Here is an 18,147-nt window from a genome sequence, read left to right on the forward strand (position 1 = left end):
CTGAACACTTTACTTCTGCTATATGGGATGCCACAGACTCCTCATTTTTTTTAAAGATTTTATTTATTTATTTATTTGAAAGAGAGCGAAAGCGAGAGAGAGCACAGAGGGAGAGGGAGAAGCAGATTCGCCGCTGAGCGGAGAGCCTGATGCAGGGCTCGATCCTAGGACCCCGGGATCATGACCTGAGCTGAAGTCACACACTTAACCGAGTCACCCAGGCGCCCCATGTCCCAAACTCATCTTGTACTTTCTCTGTCCCAGTCCTGGAATCAACCTTTTGTTTCAGTTTGCTTTCAGTTTCAGGCCCTTTCTTCTTTGCTGCATTGTTAGTTTAACTTCATTTTTTGCATGCAGAAAATATTAGCATGCTTCCAAAATTTTAAATTTCCCAAAGTGTTAACTCCCTTCTGCCTCCTTGCTACCCTGTTCTCCCCAACCTCTTGTAGTTAACCAACTTCCTTCTTATCTGGCTTGTCCTTCCTGTGTTTCTTTTTGTAAAAAGAGGCAAGTGTATGTATTTTTCTTATTTCTTTTTAATTCTTACACATAAGCCTTCATGTACATATGCACCTCTGCATTTGCTCTTTTCACTCAGTAACTCTTGGGTAACACTTCATATCAGTTCATAGAGAGTATCCACATGTTGTGTTTGTTTTTTAAAAAAACATGTTAATAGTTTTGTTTTTATTTGAAATACTAATTTTTAGATTTACAAAAGAACGGTAAAGATAGGAGAGGGAATTCCCATAGACCCTACCACTTAGCTCCCATTAATATTAACATCTTCTGTAACCATAGTGTATTTATCAAAACTAAGAAATGAACAGTAATGCAATATTGTTAACTGCAGGGGCACCTGGGTGGCTCAGTCGGTTAAGCATCTACTCTTGGTTTCAGCTCAGGTCATGATCTCGGTGTTGTGGGATCGAGCCCCTTATCAGGCTCTGCACTCAATGGGGAGTCGGCTTGAGGTTCTCTCCCTCTCCCTCTGCCCCTCCCCCTGCTCACCCTGTCCTGTGTGCATGCATGTGCACTCTCTCTCAAATAAATAGATCTTTAGAAAAAAAATATTGTTTACTACAGACTTTATTTGGATTTTACTAGTTTTTCCACATCATGTCCTTTTCTATTCCATGATCCAATCCAGGATCCCACATTGCATTTAGTGCCTAATTCTTTTTAATAGGTGCATGTTATGTGTGTATGTACTATAGAGAATTCAGCACTCTCCTACACTTGGACATTTAAGTAGTTTCCAATATTTTGAAATTATAAATGGTTATACACATACACACACACAAACATATAGTATATGCATGAATTATAATTCACACATATAAAATATACATGATATATATGAATATGGAGATTATATTATATATATATATATAATATATCTCCACGTGCATGTGTGTGTGTGTGTGTGTATTGTGGGGATCTATCTTTATGATAAATTGGTAGAAGTGGGATTGCCAGATCAAGGGGTAAATGCACGTGTCATTTTGCTTAATATTGCCAAATTCACCCCCGCCCACAGGAGTCGTACCATTTTATATTCCCACTGGCATGTATGGGAATGCCTGTTTTCCCACAACTTTACCAAAAAAGTAGATTATCAAGCTTTTGAGTTTTTGCCAATCTGATGGGGGAGAAATATTTTAGTGTTGTTTTAATTTACATTTATCTCACTTATGAGTGAAGTTGAACATCTTTTTAAATGTTTAATAGCCATTTTTATATTTCTGTAGATTGCTCATGTCTTTCACCTGTTTTTCCATGGGACTTTGGTCTTGTTTTTCTTTAATTTTTAAAAGTTCTTTTATATAAAGGTGACTAGCCTTTTATTGGAGATATATATCATAGATTTTTTCCCTAAGTTTGTCAGTTGTCTTTTGACTTTGCTCATGATAGTTTTTGCCATGGAACATTTAAATGTTTTATTTAGTCAAAATTAGAAATTCTTTCCAAATTTTTAGTCATCGCTAGAAAGCCTTTCTTTATACCCAGGTTAAGGAAGAATTCTAGGAAGTGACCTGATAGTTCTCTTCTCATTAAAATTACACAGAATGGTCACTTTCTACTTGATTTCTTCTCTTTCACTAAACTTTTACACGAATAAGTAGTAGTTTTATAATCAGAAAAAGAAGTAGACTATCATTGCTTTTTAGGGTCTGATATTTTTGAAGGAGAGGACGGAATTTTAACTGGACCACATAAAATTAGGGAGGGCTGAGCAGCCCAAAAGCACGTATAACATATCACCCTCTTCCTTTCCCTCACCCTTTGCCCCTCAAGATGGATCTTTTGCTGCTTCAGGATGGCTGATTTCAGAAGGGTCAGTTTGAAGCTGGGAGGAGGCGGGAGCTTCCAAACAAAAAAGTGTTCTCGAATAACTGAGAGTTGTTTTATTGATAAAACCCTTCTGATTTTATAACTTCTTCATTTCATTTCTGAGTCGTGTGTCTGAATTTCTGGGAAGTAATGGAAATGGAGAGAGTGTGAGGTTCCTCATTTGACCGTGTCGCAGGGGACCGCCGACTGGTGTGGGGATGGGCAAGAGGCCTCTTCCCTGCCCAGGAGCCACTACTGAGGTCCTCAGTTAGGTTTTGCTAGTCTTCCCTCAGATGGTACTGTCTTTGGGCAATAGATGCAAATTGCTTAGAAGTGACAATAGCCAGGAGGAAAACAAACACAAACAGAAAAACAGAAAATAAAACAAGGGGCGCCTGGGTGGCACTCGTTGAGTATCTGCCTTCGGCTTAGGGCGTGATCCTGGCATTCTGGGATCGAGCCCCACATCAGGCTCCTCCGCTAGGAGCCTGCTTCTTCCTCCCACTCCCCCTGCTTGTGTTCTCTCTCTCTTCGCTGGCTGTGTGTCTCTGTCAAATAAATAAATAAAATTTTCAAAAAGAAAAAAGAAAAGAAAACAAGGACCAATTATGTCAAATAGCTGTTCTTCTCACTGTTTTTATGATACCAAAAATGTCACATTTAATTCCCCTGAAACCAATTATGAGAAAGGAATTGCTATTAATGCAATTATGTGTGAAAGAATGTCATTCATGTGCAAATGGTTTAAGCATTCTCAGTTGTCCAATAATGAAGAGAACCAACAAATTTATTTGTTATGAGATTTAATTAACTTTTATAAATTATAAATGTAATAATTAACTACAGAGGAGGCAACCATAATCCAAACCCATAGATAACATTTTGCATATTTCTTTCTAGATTTTTGGGGTGCATTTTATCGTAATAGTAGTCTTACTGTGCATATAATTTTGTATCACATCTTTGTTTCCTTGACTGGAATTGTTATATAATTTTTAGTTGTTATTTTAATAGTGGAATATCATCCCACTATTGACCTTACCATTCCTCTCTTTCTAGAAGTCTCCTTAGCTTTGAGACTGGTGGGGGCAGGCACAAACAATAATACCATACAGTGAACACTTTTTCATATAAGTTTTCCTCTAGTTTTTGTTTCATTCCTTTGGGATAGATTACAAATTACAAAATGTTGATTACTGAGTTAGTTTACACATTTTTAGTGGACCTTAGTAGAGATTGTCAGTATAGTAGAATCCCTGTGCAATTATACCATTGCTCACTTTCAGCATTCTGGTTGTTTAAATGGTTTTCCAGATTTAATAGGTAAAAGTTGGGGTCTTCTTGTTTGAATTTTCTGTCTTTGATTATGAGGTTGAACATTTTTTCATGTTCACGAAGTTAATTTTCCTTTTTGTGCATCCTGTGTCAATGTGTTTTGTGTATTTAAATTTGTATTGGGCATCTCAAATATTTGGATTGTAGTAATTTTTCTAAGTGATGTGGAGCTGTTGCCTGGAACCAGGATAACCCATTTTATGTTATGTAGAATCTGAGGGCATAAAGGAAGGAGACGTTCCATCCCTTTGTTCCATCATCTGGTCCACCTGGCTAGAAAATTACAAGCAAACTAAGGAGAGGTTCTGCATTCTAGATCCTCTCTCTTCTTAAAGGTGGGGAAGTTGGGAGTTGAGCCAGATGGGGACTATAACCTTGACTGTTGAAATCGGTTGGCAAGGCTTGGTTTGTTGATGTTACGTACTAGGCCCTGGAGTGTTCCAAAGTGTTGCGTCTCACTTCCGTAGCCTCACAAATTCTCTCACATTAGAAACAGTTTGTTTTTTTAAATTTAGATGAGCATTCTAGAAGTGTGATAGTTAGTAGATCTGGGATAATGCAGTGTGAATGTTTTTCCACTCAAAACATGGGTATCATTTGGTTTTTTTATACCTCACTCCCTTCCAATATTCTCCTTATTCTGACTTTAGGTCAGAGCCCTGCTAAGTGGTCCAAGGGAACAGATATTAGCCCACTTGAGGGTCTCCAGGCTTACTCTAAGTTGACTGGCCTTTGGGGTTGCCTAGAAACCCAACTCCTCCTACTTATTAGTGGGTTCCCACTCAGTCACTTTTATTTACTCATTCATTTATTTCATTTACTCTCTCTCTCTATATATATATATATTTTCCCCCTCTAAAGGCATTGATAATTTCAAAATGTCACATAGGCTGTAGGTATATTTGCCAACTGGGAAAGGTTTGTCCATCCTTCTCCTGAACTGGCTCTTCTCCTCACCCAGAGGTCCAGGGCCCTCATGCCACCTCGTGCTTGTCTGAAGTTCCCTGATGCAGCACGTGACCAGAGCCTGCTCACGCCCGGATTAGCCCTGGTTCCAAATGGATCTCCCCTGGTCTCCGTGAAAGCCAACCATCTCTGTTCTCTTAATGAAGTACTAATGTTGAGAAAAGCAGAAATTGACCTTTGGGGTGACTTTATCATGACGAGCTAGGAAAAACCGGTCTAATTTGCAAAATCTTTACATCTCCTCATTTGTAGAATAAAACCATGGGCTTCATCATAAGCGAACTTCTTAAAATGATTAGCACCAATAAACAGATAATCAAATCAATAATGTTATTTGAAGATCTTTTAGTATACAAGCGCTCCTCGGTAACGGGCTTAGAATTTGGGGGCTGCCTTTGAAAAAGAATGTATCAATTAAAAAAAAAATTCTAGCATTAGGAATTGTTTTTTTCCTTTCCAGTATTTACAGCATGCAGCAAAAAGCAGCCCTGGTCTTATTAATGCTCGTGGCTTGCCTCGTTGTCTCCTTGCTTTAGGGCATCATTGCAGAGTATAACAAGATCAATGATGTGAAGGAAGATGATGACACGGAGAAGTTTAAAGAAGCCATTGTGAAATTCCACAGGCTGTTCGGGATGCCCGAGGAAGAGAAGCTCGTCAACTATTACTCTTGCAGCTACTGGAAGGGGAAGGTCCCCCGTCAGGGTTGGATGTACCTCAGTATTAACCACCTTTGCTTTTATTCTTTCCTTATGGGAAGGGAAGGTGAGTTGTCTAGAATTTCAGAGGGAAGCTTGGGAAAGTCTGCTGAGGTTTGCCCTAAACTCATAAACCACGTCAAAATGCCAAAAACAGACCTGTAGTTACGACTCGGTCAACACTGTGTTTTAACTACATAATAAGTGAAGTCAATTATTTTCACTATAAAAAAAAAAGGTTATTAAGTAACAAAGATTCCCCAAAGCTATAATAAATGCCATCGGCATGGACTTCATAATAATGATGACTTCAGAATTTCTGGGGTCTGAATTTGTCTCTGAAACAGACAAAACAGTAATAAATATGGGGCATGCAAACTCAAAGGAGTTCAGCGTGGTTGGGGGCTGGGTTGTGAGACTGAAGGATCCTTTGGGGATTTTAAGGGGCCCGGTGTTGACCAGTTTGTTCCCCGTGCTCAGCCAAGCTGGTGATCCGGTGGGTGGACATCACACAGCTGGAGAAGAACGCCACGCTGCTTCTGCCTGATGTGATCAAAGTGAGCACGAGGTCCAGTGAACATTTCTTCTCTGTGTTTCTCAACATCAATGAGACCTTCAAGTTAATGGAGCAGCTCGCCAACATAGCCATGAGGCAACTCTTAGATAATGAGGGATTTGAACAGGACAGATCCCTGCCCAAACTGAAAAAGAAGTCTCCTAAAAAAGTGTCAGCTCTAAAACGGTAGGTGACAGAGACAGAGTCGTACATTCAGGAACAAGAAACTCTTACATTCTTTTATGAAATATAACCTCTTCTGAATCACTTCAAGGTCTGAACGCTTTTCTGGGTATAGATGCAGAACTGAAAAAGGCTGTCTAAAGGGCTCAAATGTCAACGAGGGAGGCGGACACGGCCAGCACGGCCAACTCTGCCACAAAGTGACGGGAACTCTTCTGGTCCTCGGGGGCGGGGTGCTATGGGGAGATGGGACAGGGTGGTGGGAAAGGCCCTCGGGGGAGGCTGCTTGGAATGGATCTCAAGAGGTAATAGAAGTTACCCGTCCAGATTCAGTAGGATGGCTGTTTCAGGCACAGGGAATAACATGATGCCGGAATCTCAAGGGGAAAGCACAGAGGGAATGAAGTCCATCAGTGTCTAGAAAGTGGCAAGGCATGTGATGAGGAGAGGCTGCAGACAAACCTGGAAGTCCGGATGTGGGAGTGGAGCTAGAGAGAGGGCAAGGGAAACGTCCATGCTCTCAAGTGTGAGTATATGCACAGAACTATCCAGAACTGCAGTGGGGAGTGAGAGAGGGAGAGCGTGTCCAAGGGATGCGCCAGCTCAGTTTCGATTGTGTGGAGCTGGTTGTCTGCAGAGCATCACATAGACGATGGGCCCCGGAGCGTAGATGGGATTGGAAATCCCTGCATACAGCTGGGAATTGGAACGTGACAAGAGATCACTGCGTTAAGCTGTCCGGTGAGGTGTTTCAGTAGACTGGTTGAGGGCGAGTGGTGTTACTGCAGTGGATCGAGTCACAAAGGAAAGGTAATGGGAATTAGGCAAGTGTAGGCTGCTTTTTCAAGAAATTCGGTGGTGAAGGAGGAGGGAGTGCTCTTCTTAGAATGTAAAAGATTTGAATATAGGATAGAAGGGGAAGGGTTTGTGGTGAAGGTAGGTGCGGGGAAGGAGGGGACACAGAGCTAAAGCTGTAAGAAAACCAGTCATTGTAGAAGTGACATCCAATAGGACATGGAAAAAATCGCTTGCATGTGTGTCAGTACCTCTCCCTCTGCAATGGAAAGAAAGTAAGGGCAGGTGAGGGTGGAAGCGAATTGGAGGGAAAAGGGAGGGCGTGGGGGAGCTCCCCTTTGTTCTGGGGAGCCAGAAAGTTGACCACCCAAGGGCCGAGGTGGCACAGAAGCTTGAGAGGAGAGGTTTGAACAGTTGACTTGATAAACAGGAAAAAGGGGGAAAAACAATTGAGCTGAGGTTGGAAACTCTAGTTGTTTCTGTGTTTCAGGCAGTTTTGTCGTCTTTTTAGGGCGGACAGTGATAGCCAGTAGATTCATGAGGCTCATTTGCGTTCTCATTAGATCTTTCTTAAGCGATAAGGCCTCAAAAGTGGCTCTGGAGAAGTGCGAATAATCTCTTTAGAAATTATTGTATTCCTTTAGAGAAAGAGTGGATTTCCTATCCAGACCTGGTTTTCCTAAGATTCTTTAGCATTTATAGATATTGATTGTAAAATGACTGCCCAGGGGACCTGAGTATATCAAAATAATTAAATTGTGCTTCTGGGTCATAGGTTAGAGTTCGCGATGAGTCTGACAGGATGGAGGAGCGGAAAGATGGGCCGGGGGACCTCCCCTGCGGCTTCCTTCAGAAGCCATTGAGATGTTGCTCTCGCTGTGAGCTGACTCTGTTATTGCCTTCCAGTGATCTCGATGCCAGGGCAAAGAGTGAGAGATACCGTGCCCTTTTCCGGCTGCCCAAAGATGAAAAACTGGACGGCCACACCGACTGCACCCTCTGGACTCCATTCAACAAAATGCACATTTTGGGGCAGATGTTTGTGTCCACAAATTACATCTGCTTTACCAGCAAGGGCGAGAAACTGTGTAGCCTCATCATCCCACTCCGGGAGGTAGGTGTCAGGTCAAAGTGGGTATTCTAAGAGTTTCCTTGGTAATCCTTTTCTGTGTGAACCACAGATGTTTTTTTTACCAGCATTTCGTTGGTTTTTAACCATAGTTGAATGTTCATAATTCTTTGGTGGCCCCAGTCACCCCCTTTTGTGTGTTGTCATCGCTCTCAGTGACCTGAAAGAGCTTTTCTTCCTAGAAAAGGCAGCCTAGAGGTTTTTTGGGGTTTTTTAAAGATTTTATTTATTCGAGAGAGAGAGCAAGAGGGAGCATGAGCGGTAGGGAGGGGCAGAGGGAGAGGGAGAAGCAGACTCCCCGCTGAGCCGGGAGCCGAAGGCAGGACTCGATCCCAGGACCCCGGGATCATGACCTGAGCTGAATGCAGACACTTAACCAACTGACCCACCCAGGGCCCTCCCGCCTAGAGTTTTAAAATGGAGATTTTACTATTATTCAGGTGTGGTGAGGCCAACACATCAGGAGGTGGCTGTCCTGGAAAGAGAGCTTGCTGTACTCACCATCCCTCTGGGAGAGGCCATGGGGCACACTGGGGAAGCACCATGGTTGGTCCATAGGCGGAGGGAGTCAGGAAATAGGGGCAAGAGCCTTTATTGTGATTTCTATGGGAAGAAACAGGCAAGGCAAGGTAAGCAGGTTTAGGATGGGCTAGTTGGAATAATTTCAGCAGGGGCATAGGGGCCATCCCTAGCTATCTGGTATCTGGGCTCCCAGGGTGACCAGGGCAAGGATAGTTGACCCTGAGTGTGAGAGCTGGGTTAAAGGAGGTGGAAGCAATGTGGTGGGCTCTGCATGCTTGGTTTGCACAGGAATGGCCTGCTCCCAGGTGAGTCCTTTATTATCTCTTGGAGTTCGCTAACTCTGGGAGGGTGGCCCCTGCCAGGGTCAGCAAGGCCCAGGATATCAAAGCATCAAATACAAAAACTAGAAAATGTAGTTATTACACCTGCTCATGGCCTAAGAGCAGCTTGGTTCCAAGGAAACAGTCTAGATTGTGAATCAGAAAGCCAAGTGTTGGATCTGGTTGGCCAGTTACCAGCAACAGAACCACCAGGCTGTTGGCCACAGAGGCGGATTCTGGAGCCCGCCCCACATTTTCTGAATTTCTGCACGTTTTGGAATCTGAATTTTAGTAAAGTCCCAGGCTTATTCTTGTGCACAATGAAGACGTTGTACCTTCTTACTCTGTACACATTCTACTGTTTCTGGGGAGGAGGTGGCCTCTGTCCTGTTTCCACAGTGCTAGGTGGTTCCAGTACTCCCTTGGAGAACTTGCCTTGACGTTCGGAGTTGAGAAGGAACTCCAGGTTAGGCTCCTGGGGGCTAGAGTCCTACAGTTTCTAGTCCTGGAGACCGCTTTCAACCTGCCCTGGTCCTTTTCTAGAAGTTAAGGTGGTTAGAAACTTCGGTTATGTAATTAAGATTGACCCTTTGTTAAGATTCTCTAAAGTAAAGGATTCAAGTATCCCTCTGCCTTTTTTTTTCCCGTTCTTAAAGAGATATTTATTTAAACAGATTTTTTGTTTTTGCTTGTTTTCTTTTGTTTTAAGAATAACTCACCATTATCACAGAAAATTTCTGAAAGTACAGACAAATAAAAAGAAAACAAAATTCATCCCTACTCCACCAGTCAAAGGTAGCCCCTGTTATCCTGCTGTATGGCTTTCTAGGCTTTTTCTGTACTTGGCTGTGTATATGTCATTTATGTTATTTAGATATAAAACATAGGGAATTTTTGTTTTTTGCTTATTTTCCTCAACACTGAATGTATAGTAAACTTGCCCCCATATCATTAAATGTTTTTTTATAGTATCATTTTTAATGACTGCATATTATTCCGTTAACTGGATGTATAAAATTTATTTGTTCAGTTACCTGTGCTTGGACTCTTGCATTGTTTTTCGTTTTCTTCCAATTATATATATAATTTTCCTTAAAGTAGGAATTATAAATTCCAAGAAGCTGAATGGGTGGGTCAGAAAGAATCCAAAATGTTAGGCGGTTGACAAATCTAGTTCTGCTTCCTCTAAGATGAGCAAACTGGTATTATAACACTGTGTGAGGCAAAATGTGGCGGGCTTGAATTCTGAGGTGGGTAATTCGACAAGTACTTACATTTGGCTCTGGAATGGATTTCATAACTTTTTCCAGCAAATGTCCCTTCTTTGCCTTAGACTGTTACTAAACTTCATTTTCATTTCTGATTTTCTTCACCAAGGACGACCCAAAAGGAAGTTGCCTGTAAAAGCTAGGGCAAAGGATTCCAGGATTAAGGATGCGCATTGGTGAATCCCAGGGAGTCCTCACTCTGTTTATCCAAATAGAGATAAGGAAGGAGTGGGGCGGGCTCAAGATGTCTGCTCTCCTGTTCACCACCTCCTGCTGGCTTCTTCACCCATCAGCGCGGCATACAGTACGATAGTGAGAGTTCAGGGCAGCTGAGAGAACGGGGATTGATATTCTCAGCCCGTCTTTGGCTTGCTTGTTTTCCCTAACAGCTGGTAGAGCAGAGATCACCCAGTCATATTTCAGGGTAAATTAGAGGAGGAACAACACTGGAGGTCGTAGCCTTGAGAAATAAAGCACGTGATGGTGGGTGGGTGCAACTTTAAAGAGGGCAGCAGTGCCCCTCCTTTAACCTGATGGATCTCCAGAGTACGTGAACAATAGATCCCTAATCCCAACTAATGGAAGACGCAAAGGACTCGGGTGTAATTTTTACAACCTTTACGTTATCTTAATGACAGAAAAGTGATGGGGTGGCCCCTCCCCTCCCCCCTCCCTTCGTCCCTCCCCTCCCTCCATACGTGGGATCTGTCTGAGCGGAGGGGGGTCTGTCCGTGGACTGGGTACCTTCTAGAACTGACTTAAGCTGACTGTTGGGCAGCAGCCTCCCTGGGAACATCCTACGTGAAGTGGCCACTTTAGGATTATATGAACTAGGAATTGTTGTTTGATTTAATTTTTTATAAATAAGCTAAAATATGGACTGGAGATGGTTAATGTATATTCCGCAGATAGACTTAAGGTAGATCAAATAGGCACAGGATATATGTTACTACAGATTTTGAAGAAATTCCTGAGGCAGCAAAGCAGAGAGATGAAGTGAACCGATCGGGTTCTTCGTTAGAGATTCCAGATGAAGTCTCTCTCTTTTTTTTAATCGTAAATTACCTTGCAGATGTTACATGTTAAACATCAAGCTTTGACTAAATTCCAGTCTATTTTTATAACCCAAGTTGATAATGAAACGTGTCTCATTAAACTAGAATACTCATAGGTAGCTGTTGCCCTTTGCTCGCGTCACAAAACTTATGGGATCGGATTCCAACAGAAATAATTTGTCAGCAAAAAAATATTATGTAGTCCATGTGAGCATTTATGTTTTATGTGGGAACTTTCTGGTTGTTTCTGTATTCGTGATCAGCTAAAGGATTTTCCACTTTGACCTCGTCAAGATCCACATGGCTATCTGGGTTTTAGATGAGGAACTTGAACCTTACGTCCCCTTGGCATTTGTCATTTAGTATGAGACAGCTGGTGACCAAAAGAATCAGAAAAAATTATTGTGAGAAAAGGAGTTTTTATAGGTCTTTTTTTTTTACGATTTTATTTATTTATTTGACAGAGAGACAGGGAACACAAGCAGGGGGAGTGGGAGAGGGAGAAGCAAGCTTCCCGCTGAGCAGGGAGCCCAATGCGGGGCNTTTACGATTTTATTTATTTATTTGACAGAGAGACAGGGAGAGAGGGAACACAAGCAGGGGGAGTGGGAGAGGGAGAAGCAAGCTTCCCGCTGAGCAGGGAGCCCAATGCGGGGCTCGATTCCAGGACTCTGGGATCATGACTCGAGCCTACTGTGCTAAAGAAAAATATTTTTATGCATTTACTCTAGCTTCCAGTTGATGAAAATCCTATTATAAAGACCCAAATGTATGTCTTCAGTTCAGAGCTGAAACAGATGTCCTTTCCTGGTCGTCTCCTCACGTGGTAGAGCTAGTTCACCACACGCATGCGCACAGCTTTGCGCACGCACGGTCAGCCCGTGAAGTGGGGTTGCGATTAAGCTGTTTACATCATGTCTGTTCGGAATTGAGCCTTTAAAATGTTCAGGTAGTAAGAGGAGGGTTGCAAAGCCCTGGAATNCGCACGCACGGTCAGCCCGTGAAGTGGGGTTGCGATTAAGCTGTTTACATCCTGTCTGTTCGGAATTGAGCCTTTAAAATGTTCAGGTAGTAAGAGGAGGGTTGCAAAGCCCTGGAATTCGAATGAGATGTTTGAAAGATTGGTGCGGTTTTGGAAACCATCCCAACGTTAAGCCTGGTAAAAAGGCACCGGTATCACAGGTTGTTTCTGTCTCTTAGGGATGACGCAGCCACGAGGAGTCCTCTCCTTTAGGACTCCTTGAAATTTTAATGAAAACCAGGGAGTTTTTTCACAAGTTTTCTAAACTGTGGTCCCGTTGACGTTGTGGCCAGACTTTGTTGGGGGCCAGCTGTCCTGTGCACTGCGGGCTGTTGAGCGGCATGCCCGGCCTCCGCCTACTAGATGCCTCTGGTACCCTCCACTCCTGGCAACCGGAAATGCCTCTAGATGTTGCCAGATGTCTCCGCAGGAGCAAAATCACTCCCAGTGTAGAACTGCTGATTTAGAAAGACCAGCGCGATGAGTCTAGCTTCTGGTATGAGCTCCAGTTTGAGTTGTTAGGAGTTTTTTTTTTTTTTATTGGAACAGAGTCAGAGAATCTCATTTTTGCCTCAGTAGAATATGGGTGGTTCCTACAGANCTATTTTTTTTTTATTGGAACAGAGTCAGAGAATCTCATTTTTGCCTCAGTAGAATATGGGTGGTTCCTACAGAATGTAAAAGTGTTGCGTTCCTTGTTTGGTGCTACTCGGAGGCTGCTGTTGGGTCGTCCCTGGAAAGTAATGTTCTTTGTTTCCTGTTTCTTTCAGGTGACAATTGTGGAAAAGGCAGATAGCTCCAGCGTACTCCCTAGTCCTTTATCCATCAGCACCAGGAACAGGATGACCTTCCTATTTGCCAATTTGAAAGATAGAGACTTTCTAGTGCAGAGGATCTCGGATTTCCTGCAACAGACGACCTCCAAGATATACTCGGACAAAGAGTTTGCAGGCAGCTACAACAGTTCAGATGATGAGGTCTGTGGGATTCGCCTGTGGGTCTATGCATTCATCCTATTTACTCTGCCCAAGTGGTCCCCTCCTTGTCTGTTTTTTTTGATCCTCAAGCTATGCTAAGATAAGGCACCTACCCTGATGCCCAGAGCAATATCTCAGCAATAGCTCATTTAAATCTCATGGAGTTTGTCTTTGGGATCACAGAGCTGGACAGAGCCCTGTAGATCATCCGGCCTAACCTTCTTATTTTATAGTTGAAAAAATTATTAAGTAATTGGTCCTGTTTATGCAACAAGGGACTCTGGTCCGTATAATGACATTGTTGGGAACGTACAGAGGTCACTAAATAAACTCTGGAATCTGAAATGCAACATCATGATGATGACTTTATTATGGTAAAAATACATACTGTGTCCCTTTTTAATTAGGCCCTGGGCTGACATCCAGGGAAATTGGAGCCCAGGAAGATAGGTGAGCAGCTCAAGTGACAGAGCAATTACTGGCAGGTGAAATGTATTGTAAAGATGGCAACCTCACAAGGAACATACCTGCTCCGTCCACCTGGTCCAAGCTCACGTGGGCATCAGACGCCAGAGTGGGCATGGGGAGGCAGTCCCATAAGAGTTGATTCAGCCGTGTCATGCTTTGCGCGCATACCAACCAGAACCTAGCAGCCAACCAGTTTGCTGCAAAAATGCATCTAAAATAAGAGGAAACCTGTTTTGAGCATCGAAGCTTCATGGTCTATGACCCACACACCTGTTTAATCTCCGCCAAGCGCTGGCTTGCTGCCGTCCTCCTGTTTTCCCATAGCAAGAAACATGTTGGCAATCATGACGTAGCTATTGGTGTCTGTACAGAGGACACTGAAGAAGTGGATTGTACAGCCCACACTCTTTCAACATCTGTTCCTCTCTGCGTCGGCAGGTGTATTCTCGGCCCAGCAGCCTCGTCTCCTCCAGCCCCCAGAGAAGCACGAGCTCCGATGCCGATGGAGAGCGCCAATTTAACCTGAACGGGAACAGCGTTCCCACAGCCACCCAGACCCTGATGACCATGTACCGGCGGCGGTCTCCGGAGGAATTCAACCCCAAGTTGGTGGGTGCCTCCTGCTCGTGCCTGAAGCTTTCTATGTTAGAACAATAGCATTTAAAAATATTTTTTAATCAAAGTAAACTCATAAGTGTCTATGTAAATAAATACCTTCCTGTAAGCAAAGCAGATTTTTATCTAAATCTCTCATTAAATTTTAGAATGGCTTCTTCACGGAAGGAGATGAGTTAAAAAGTACGGGTGACTTTTTTTTTGTCATGGGTTTTTTTTCTTTTTTTAAAAGATTTTATTCATTTGAGAGAGAGAGCAAGGGAGAGAGAGCTGGGGGAGAGGCAGAGGGAGAGGGAGATGCAGACTCCCCACTGAGCAGGGAACCCGATGCGGGGCTCGATGAAGGCTTGGTCCCAGGACTTTTGTCTTGTTTTTAACTGTTGTTTAAGTCAGCCAACAAGTACATAATTTCTCAGCCCACGTTTAAAAAATATCAACTCATTTTCACTTGGAGGTGTGGACATAAAGCCATAAATATAATTTGCATTCTGCTGACCTGTTTCAGGTAAGTGGAATTCTGATTCTGGTCCAGAAGGCTTCAAAGCAGAACCACAGGCTTCAAATTAGGTTCCGGTGTCAAATGAGGGAAGGACTCTAGAAAATCTGAGTTCTTTGTTTGTCAGAGTTCTGTCCAGAACATAACCACTCCACTAGGGGAGATATTCTGACTTCCCATTCAACCTCTCCTTGCCATCCTTGAAGTGCTTTGGACACAATAATGTTTCATTATCTGTTTCAGGCCAAAGAATTTTTGAAGGAGCAAGCTTGGAAGATTCACTTTGCTGAGTATGGGCAAGGGATCTGCATGTACCGCACAGAAAAAACACGGGAGCTGGTGTTGAAGGGCATCCCAGAGAGCATGCGGGGGGAACTCTGGCTGCTGCTGTCAGGTATGACCGGGCTTGGGCTGGGGGCCCTGGCCCCGGAGTGTGCAGGACCTCAGCGCTCCCTTTCTGCCTTCCATCATGCATCTGGGCTCTTTCAAATATGCAGCCCTCCAGTTCAGCACTAAATCGCCTTTCCTCCCTAGAGTGTTGAAGTCCCTCAGTGAAAACACAGAACACATATACTGGTGTCCAGATATTGAAGCCACCATCCCTCAAGTCTGCATAACCTCTTCCATCCCTTCACTAACACTACTTAGGAGAAAAGAGAACCAAAGGGAAAGAGCGTAATTCTTTGTGATTCGGGGAGTTTTTTTGCCTTCTCCTGGCTGCGCCCATTGATGAGAATACATGTCATTGAGAATGCTTAAGTGTGGCACATGCTGAGAGTCATTGAGACACAGGGAGGGAGGAATGAGAAAGCCTCGTCCTTGGTTTTTGCCACCGCCTGGATTTTCTGGTTATCATGTGGAGATGTGAAGGAGAGGCCAGAATGTGCACTAGAACTGAAGGCCTAGATCATACTTACACTCCAAGCTGGAGATGCCAGGAAGGACAGAAGGGGGTGTGTCAAGGACCGGTGGGAAAGATGTGCCCACCTTCACTCGTCCACAGCCAGGCTCATGCCCCAACAGAGCATTTGAGCATTTGAGTCCTGCTGGAGACCAGAGGCTCTTCAGGCTAGGCCCATCACGCCTTCCTCCCAGCCTAAAGCGTCCAGTGTATTCCAGGGGTCTGTTCCGTCATGAACATCCAGGGCATTTTTTTGGTGTCACCAGTCTTTATAAATCAGTTGCTGTACCTGGTTAGAGGCCTGAAATGTAATCATCTTAGATAAGCTTATTTGAATATTTTTATTTGAACCTAAGATGGTCCAACCCAAGTGCTGTTATCAAAACCTTTTATTTTAAAAATGACATTAAGATTAAAAGAATAGTGGCCACACTTACAGGAAAGCCTTTTAAAAACAGCCAGACAAACTCATATCTCTTTCTAAAAGTAGATATAAATGGTAATTGCCCGTAATGAGATGTATTAACATCTCAGCAGTTGGGGGATAGAATCCTGAAAAATAATTGGCTTTATGTGATTCATGTAAAACTAGCTTGTTCTATCCTCATTTATGTGGCTTATTTTCCTTGAGAAGACCAGCCTTAGCTCCTCATCTAGAAATCCAAATTTGAGTCAAATGATCTCTGATTACAAATCCAGCCCAAGAAAAGCCTTACTGTCCCGTCTTCTGTCTTCCTTGTGTCTGGAGAACTAGTCACCTTGACAAACTGATTCAGGTCACTGATACAGTAAATGAAAAATGTTATTTTAAACCTCATTCAAATTAGAAGTTATTTACAGGCTCTTTGGCTGAAAATGAGATTCAAAATGGGAGCCAAGGAAAAGGACACAATAGTACACAGCACTGTTGCAGAGACACACTTAGAGTTGGACGCCATATTTTCTTTAACGGTGATGGACGACGTGAGGCCACAGGGTGGAGAGGCCCTCAGTTCATATTTCCACCCAACTCACTGGGGGTAGGATACATGTGGTAGGATGCAAGCCAGCTCACCCATGAGAGAGCCCCACTCCTTGTAGAGGAGCCCTGCCTGGGCCCCACCCTGCTCCCCATGACTCTCAGAGCCACTGTACCAGGCCCTGGCTCGGTGTACGCAGTGAAGTGACGTGCAGGCCAGATGGTAAGATAGCTTTGCATATCTCCCTTGAGAACAAAGCAAAAGCCAGTGTTAAGTTGCTGTCAACCAGACTTCCTTTTCCATGGTAAGTGTGAGTGGTAAGGCTGTCTCTTCTGGGTGACTATCATTGACACGGTCCAGGCCAGCCCAGGGGTTCTAATTTCTTTTTTTTTTTTGAAGGTTTTATTTATTTATTCGACAGAGATAGAGACAGCCAGGGAGAGAGGGAACACAAGCAGGGGGGAGTGGGAGAGGAAGAAGCAGGCTCATAGCGGAAGAGCCTGATGTGGGGCTCGATCCCATAACGCCGGGCTCACGCCCTGAGCTGAAGGCAGACGTTTAACCACTGTGCCACCCAGCCGCCCCAGGGGTTCTAATTTCTAATCAGTGAAATACAAATCAGTTTATCCTGTCATTTAGTGTGTGTGTGTGTGTGTGTGTGTGTGTAGTATGTATAGTATGTATATATGTGTGTGTTTTATATGTGTATATGTGTATGTATGTATAGATATTTATAATTACATGTTATATTTAATTAGACTTAGATATTTTCATGCAGGCTTTTCTGTATTCAAGAATCTTAAACTGCAAATATCTTAAACCAGTGATTCTTAACCCATTTCTCCATCCTCATCCCCACCATCTGAGGAACTCCAGAACGGTGCTCACCGTGAGGAATGCCCACACCACCCACTGCAGTTCTAAAAATCCTTGCCTACATTCAAACACCTGCTCCTTCCCTGCAGTATGGCTGTTGGAACTCTTCAAAGCTTATGCGTTAGCAAGCGGTTTTCAAACTTGTTACGGGAGACAGAACTTTCTTGTCTGAGTGAAATCTTAAGGAAAACCCCAATAAAATACCAGCAGAACTGCTATGGTGGAGGGAGGGATGAGACGGGGAAGCTTTGGCTCCCTCTTATTCCTTCCTCCTCTTGCCCCAAGTAGTGCCCCAGAATCAACTGAGGAAGTTCTGTGGAACAGAGATTTTTAGCTTGCAAACCTCTGATTTGGCTTACGATGAAGTTGAAAGAGGGATTCAGGCCGCAAGTAAATTTATTAGTCTGGCCGCAGTTGAAACAGCCCCCCTCACCTGTGAGCTGTCACCGTGTTGCAAGTATCATTTGCATGGTAAGGAACGTGAAGAGGTTCACTGGGTAAGCTGTGTTTGCAGACCGAGGGCAGGGCCTGCCCTTTTGGATGTTGTATCTGTTGGGTATCTCCTAGGTGCCATCAATGAGAAGGCCACGCATCCCGGGTACTACGAAGATCTAGTGGAGAAGTCCATGGGGAAGTATAATCTCGCCACAGAGGAGATTGAGAGGGATTTACA

At 43.6% G+C, this 18,147-nt stretch overlaps 1 protein-coding gene across 1 annotated transcript in view; it reads left to right on the top strand.

Moving 5' to 3' along the window:
- Positions 1-18,147, top strand: part of TBC1D9 (TBC1 domain family member 9) — a 114,253-nt gene that overhangs the window by 61,757 nt on the left and 34,349 nt on the right. Inside the window, exons 5-11 of the mRNA XM_034661737.1 lie at positions 5,172-5,400; positions 5,814-6,075; positions 7,774-7,981; positions 12,953-13,159; positions 14,066-14,236; positions 14,982-15,132; positions 18,042-18,147. The exon at positions 18,042-18,147 is cut by the window's right edge and continues 1 nt beyond it. Coding sequence (XP_034517628.1) covers positions 5,172-5,400; positions 5,814-6,075; positions 7,774-7,981; positions 12,953-13,159; positions 14,066-14,236; positions 14,982-15,132; positions 18,042-18,147 — 1,334 coding nt within the window. The remainder of the gene's footprint in view (positions 1-5,171; positions 5,401-5,813; positions 6,076-7,773; positions 7,982-12,952; positions 13,160-14,065; positions 14,237-14,981; positions 15,133-18,041) is intronic.

This window comes from Ailuropoda melanoleuca, chromosome 5, assembly GCF_002007445.2.
Source record: "Ailuropoda melanoleuca isolate Jingjing chromosome 5, ASM200744v2, whole genome shotgun sequence".
Classification (NCBI taxonomy): Eukaryota; Metazoa; Chordata; class Mammalia; order Carnivora; family Ursidae; genus Ailuropoda; species Ailuropoda melanoleuca.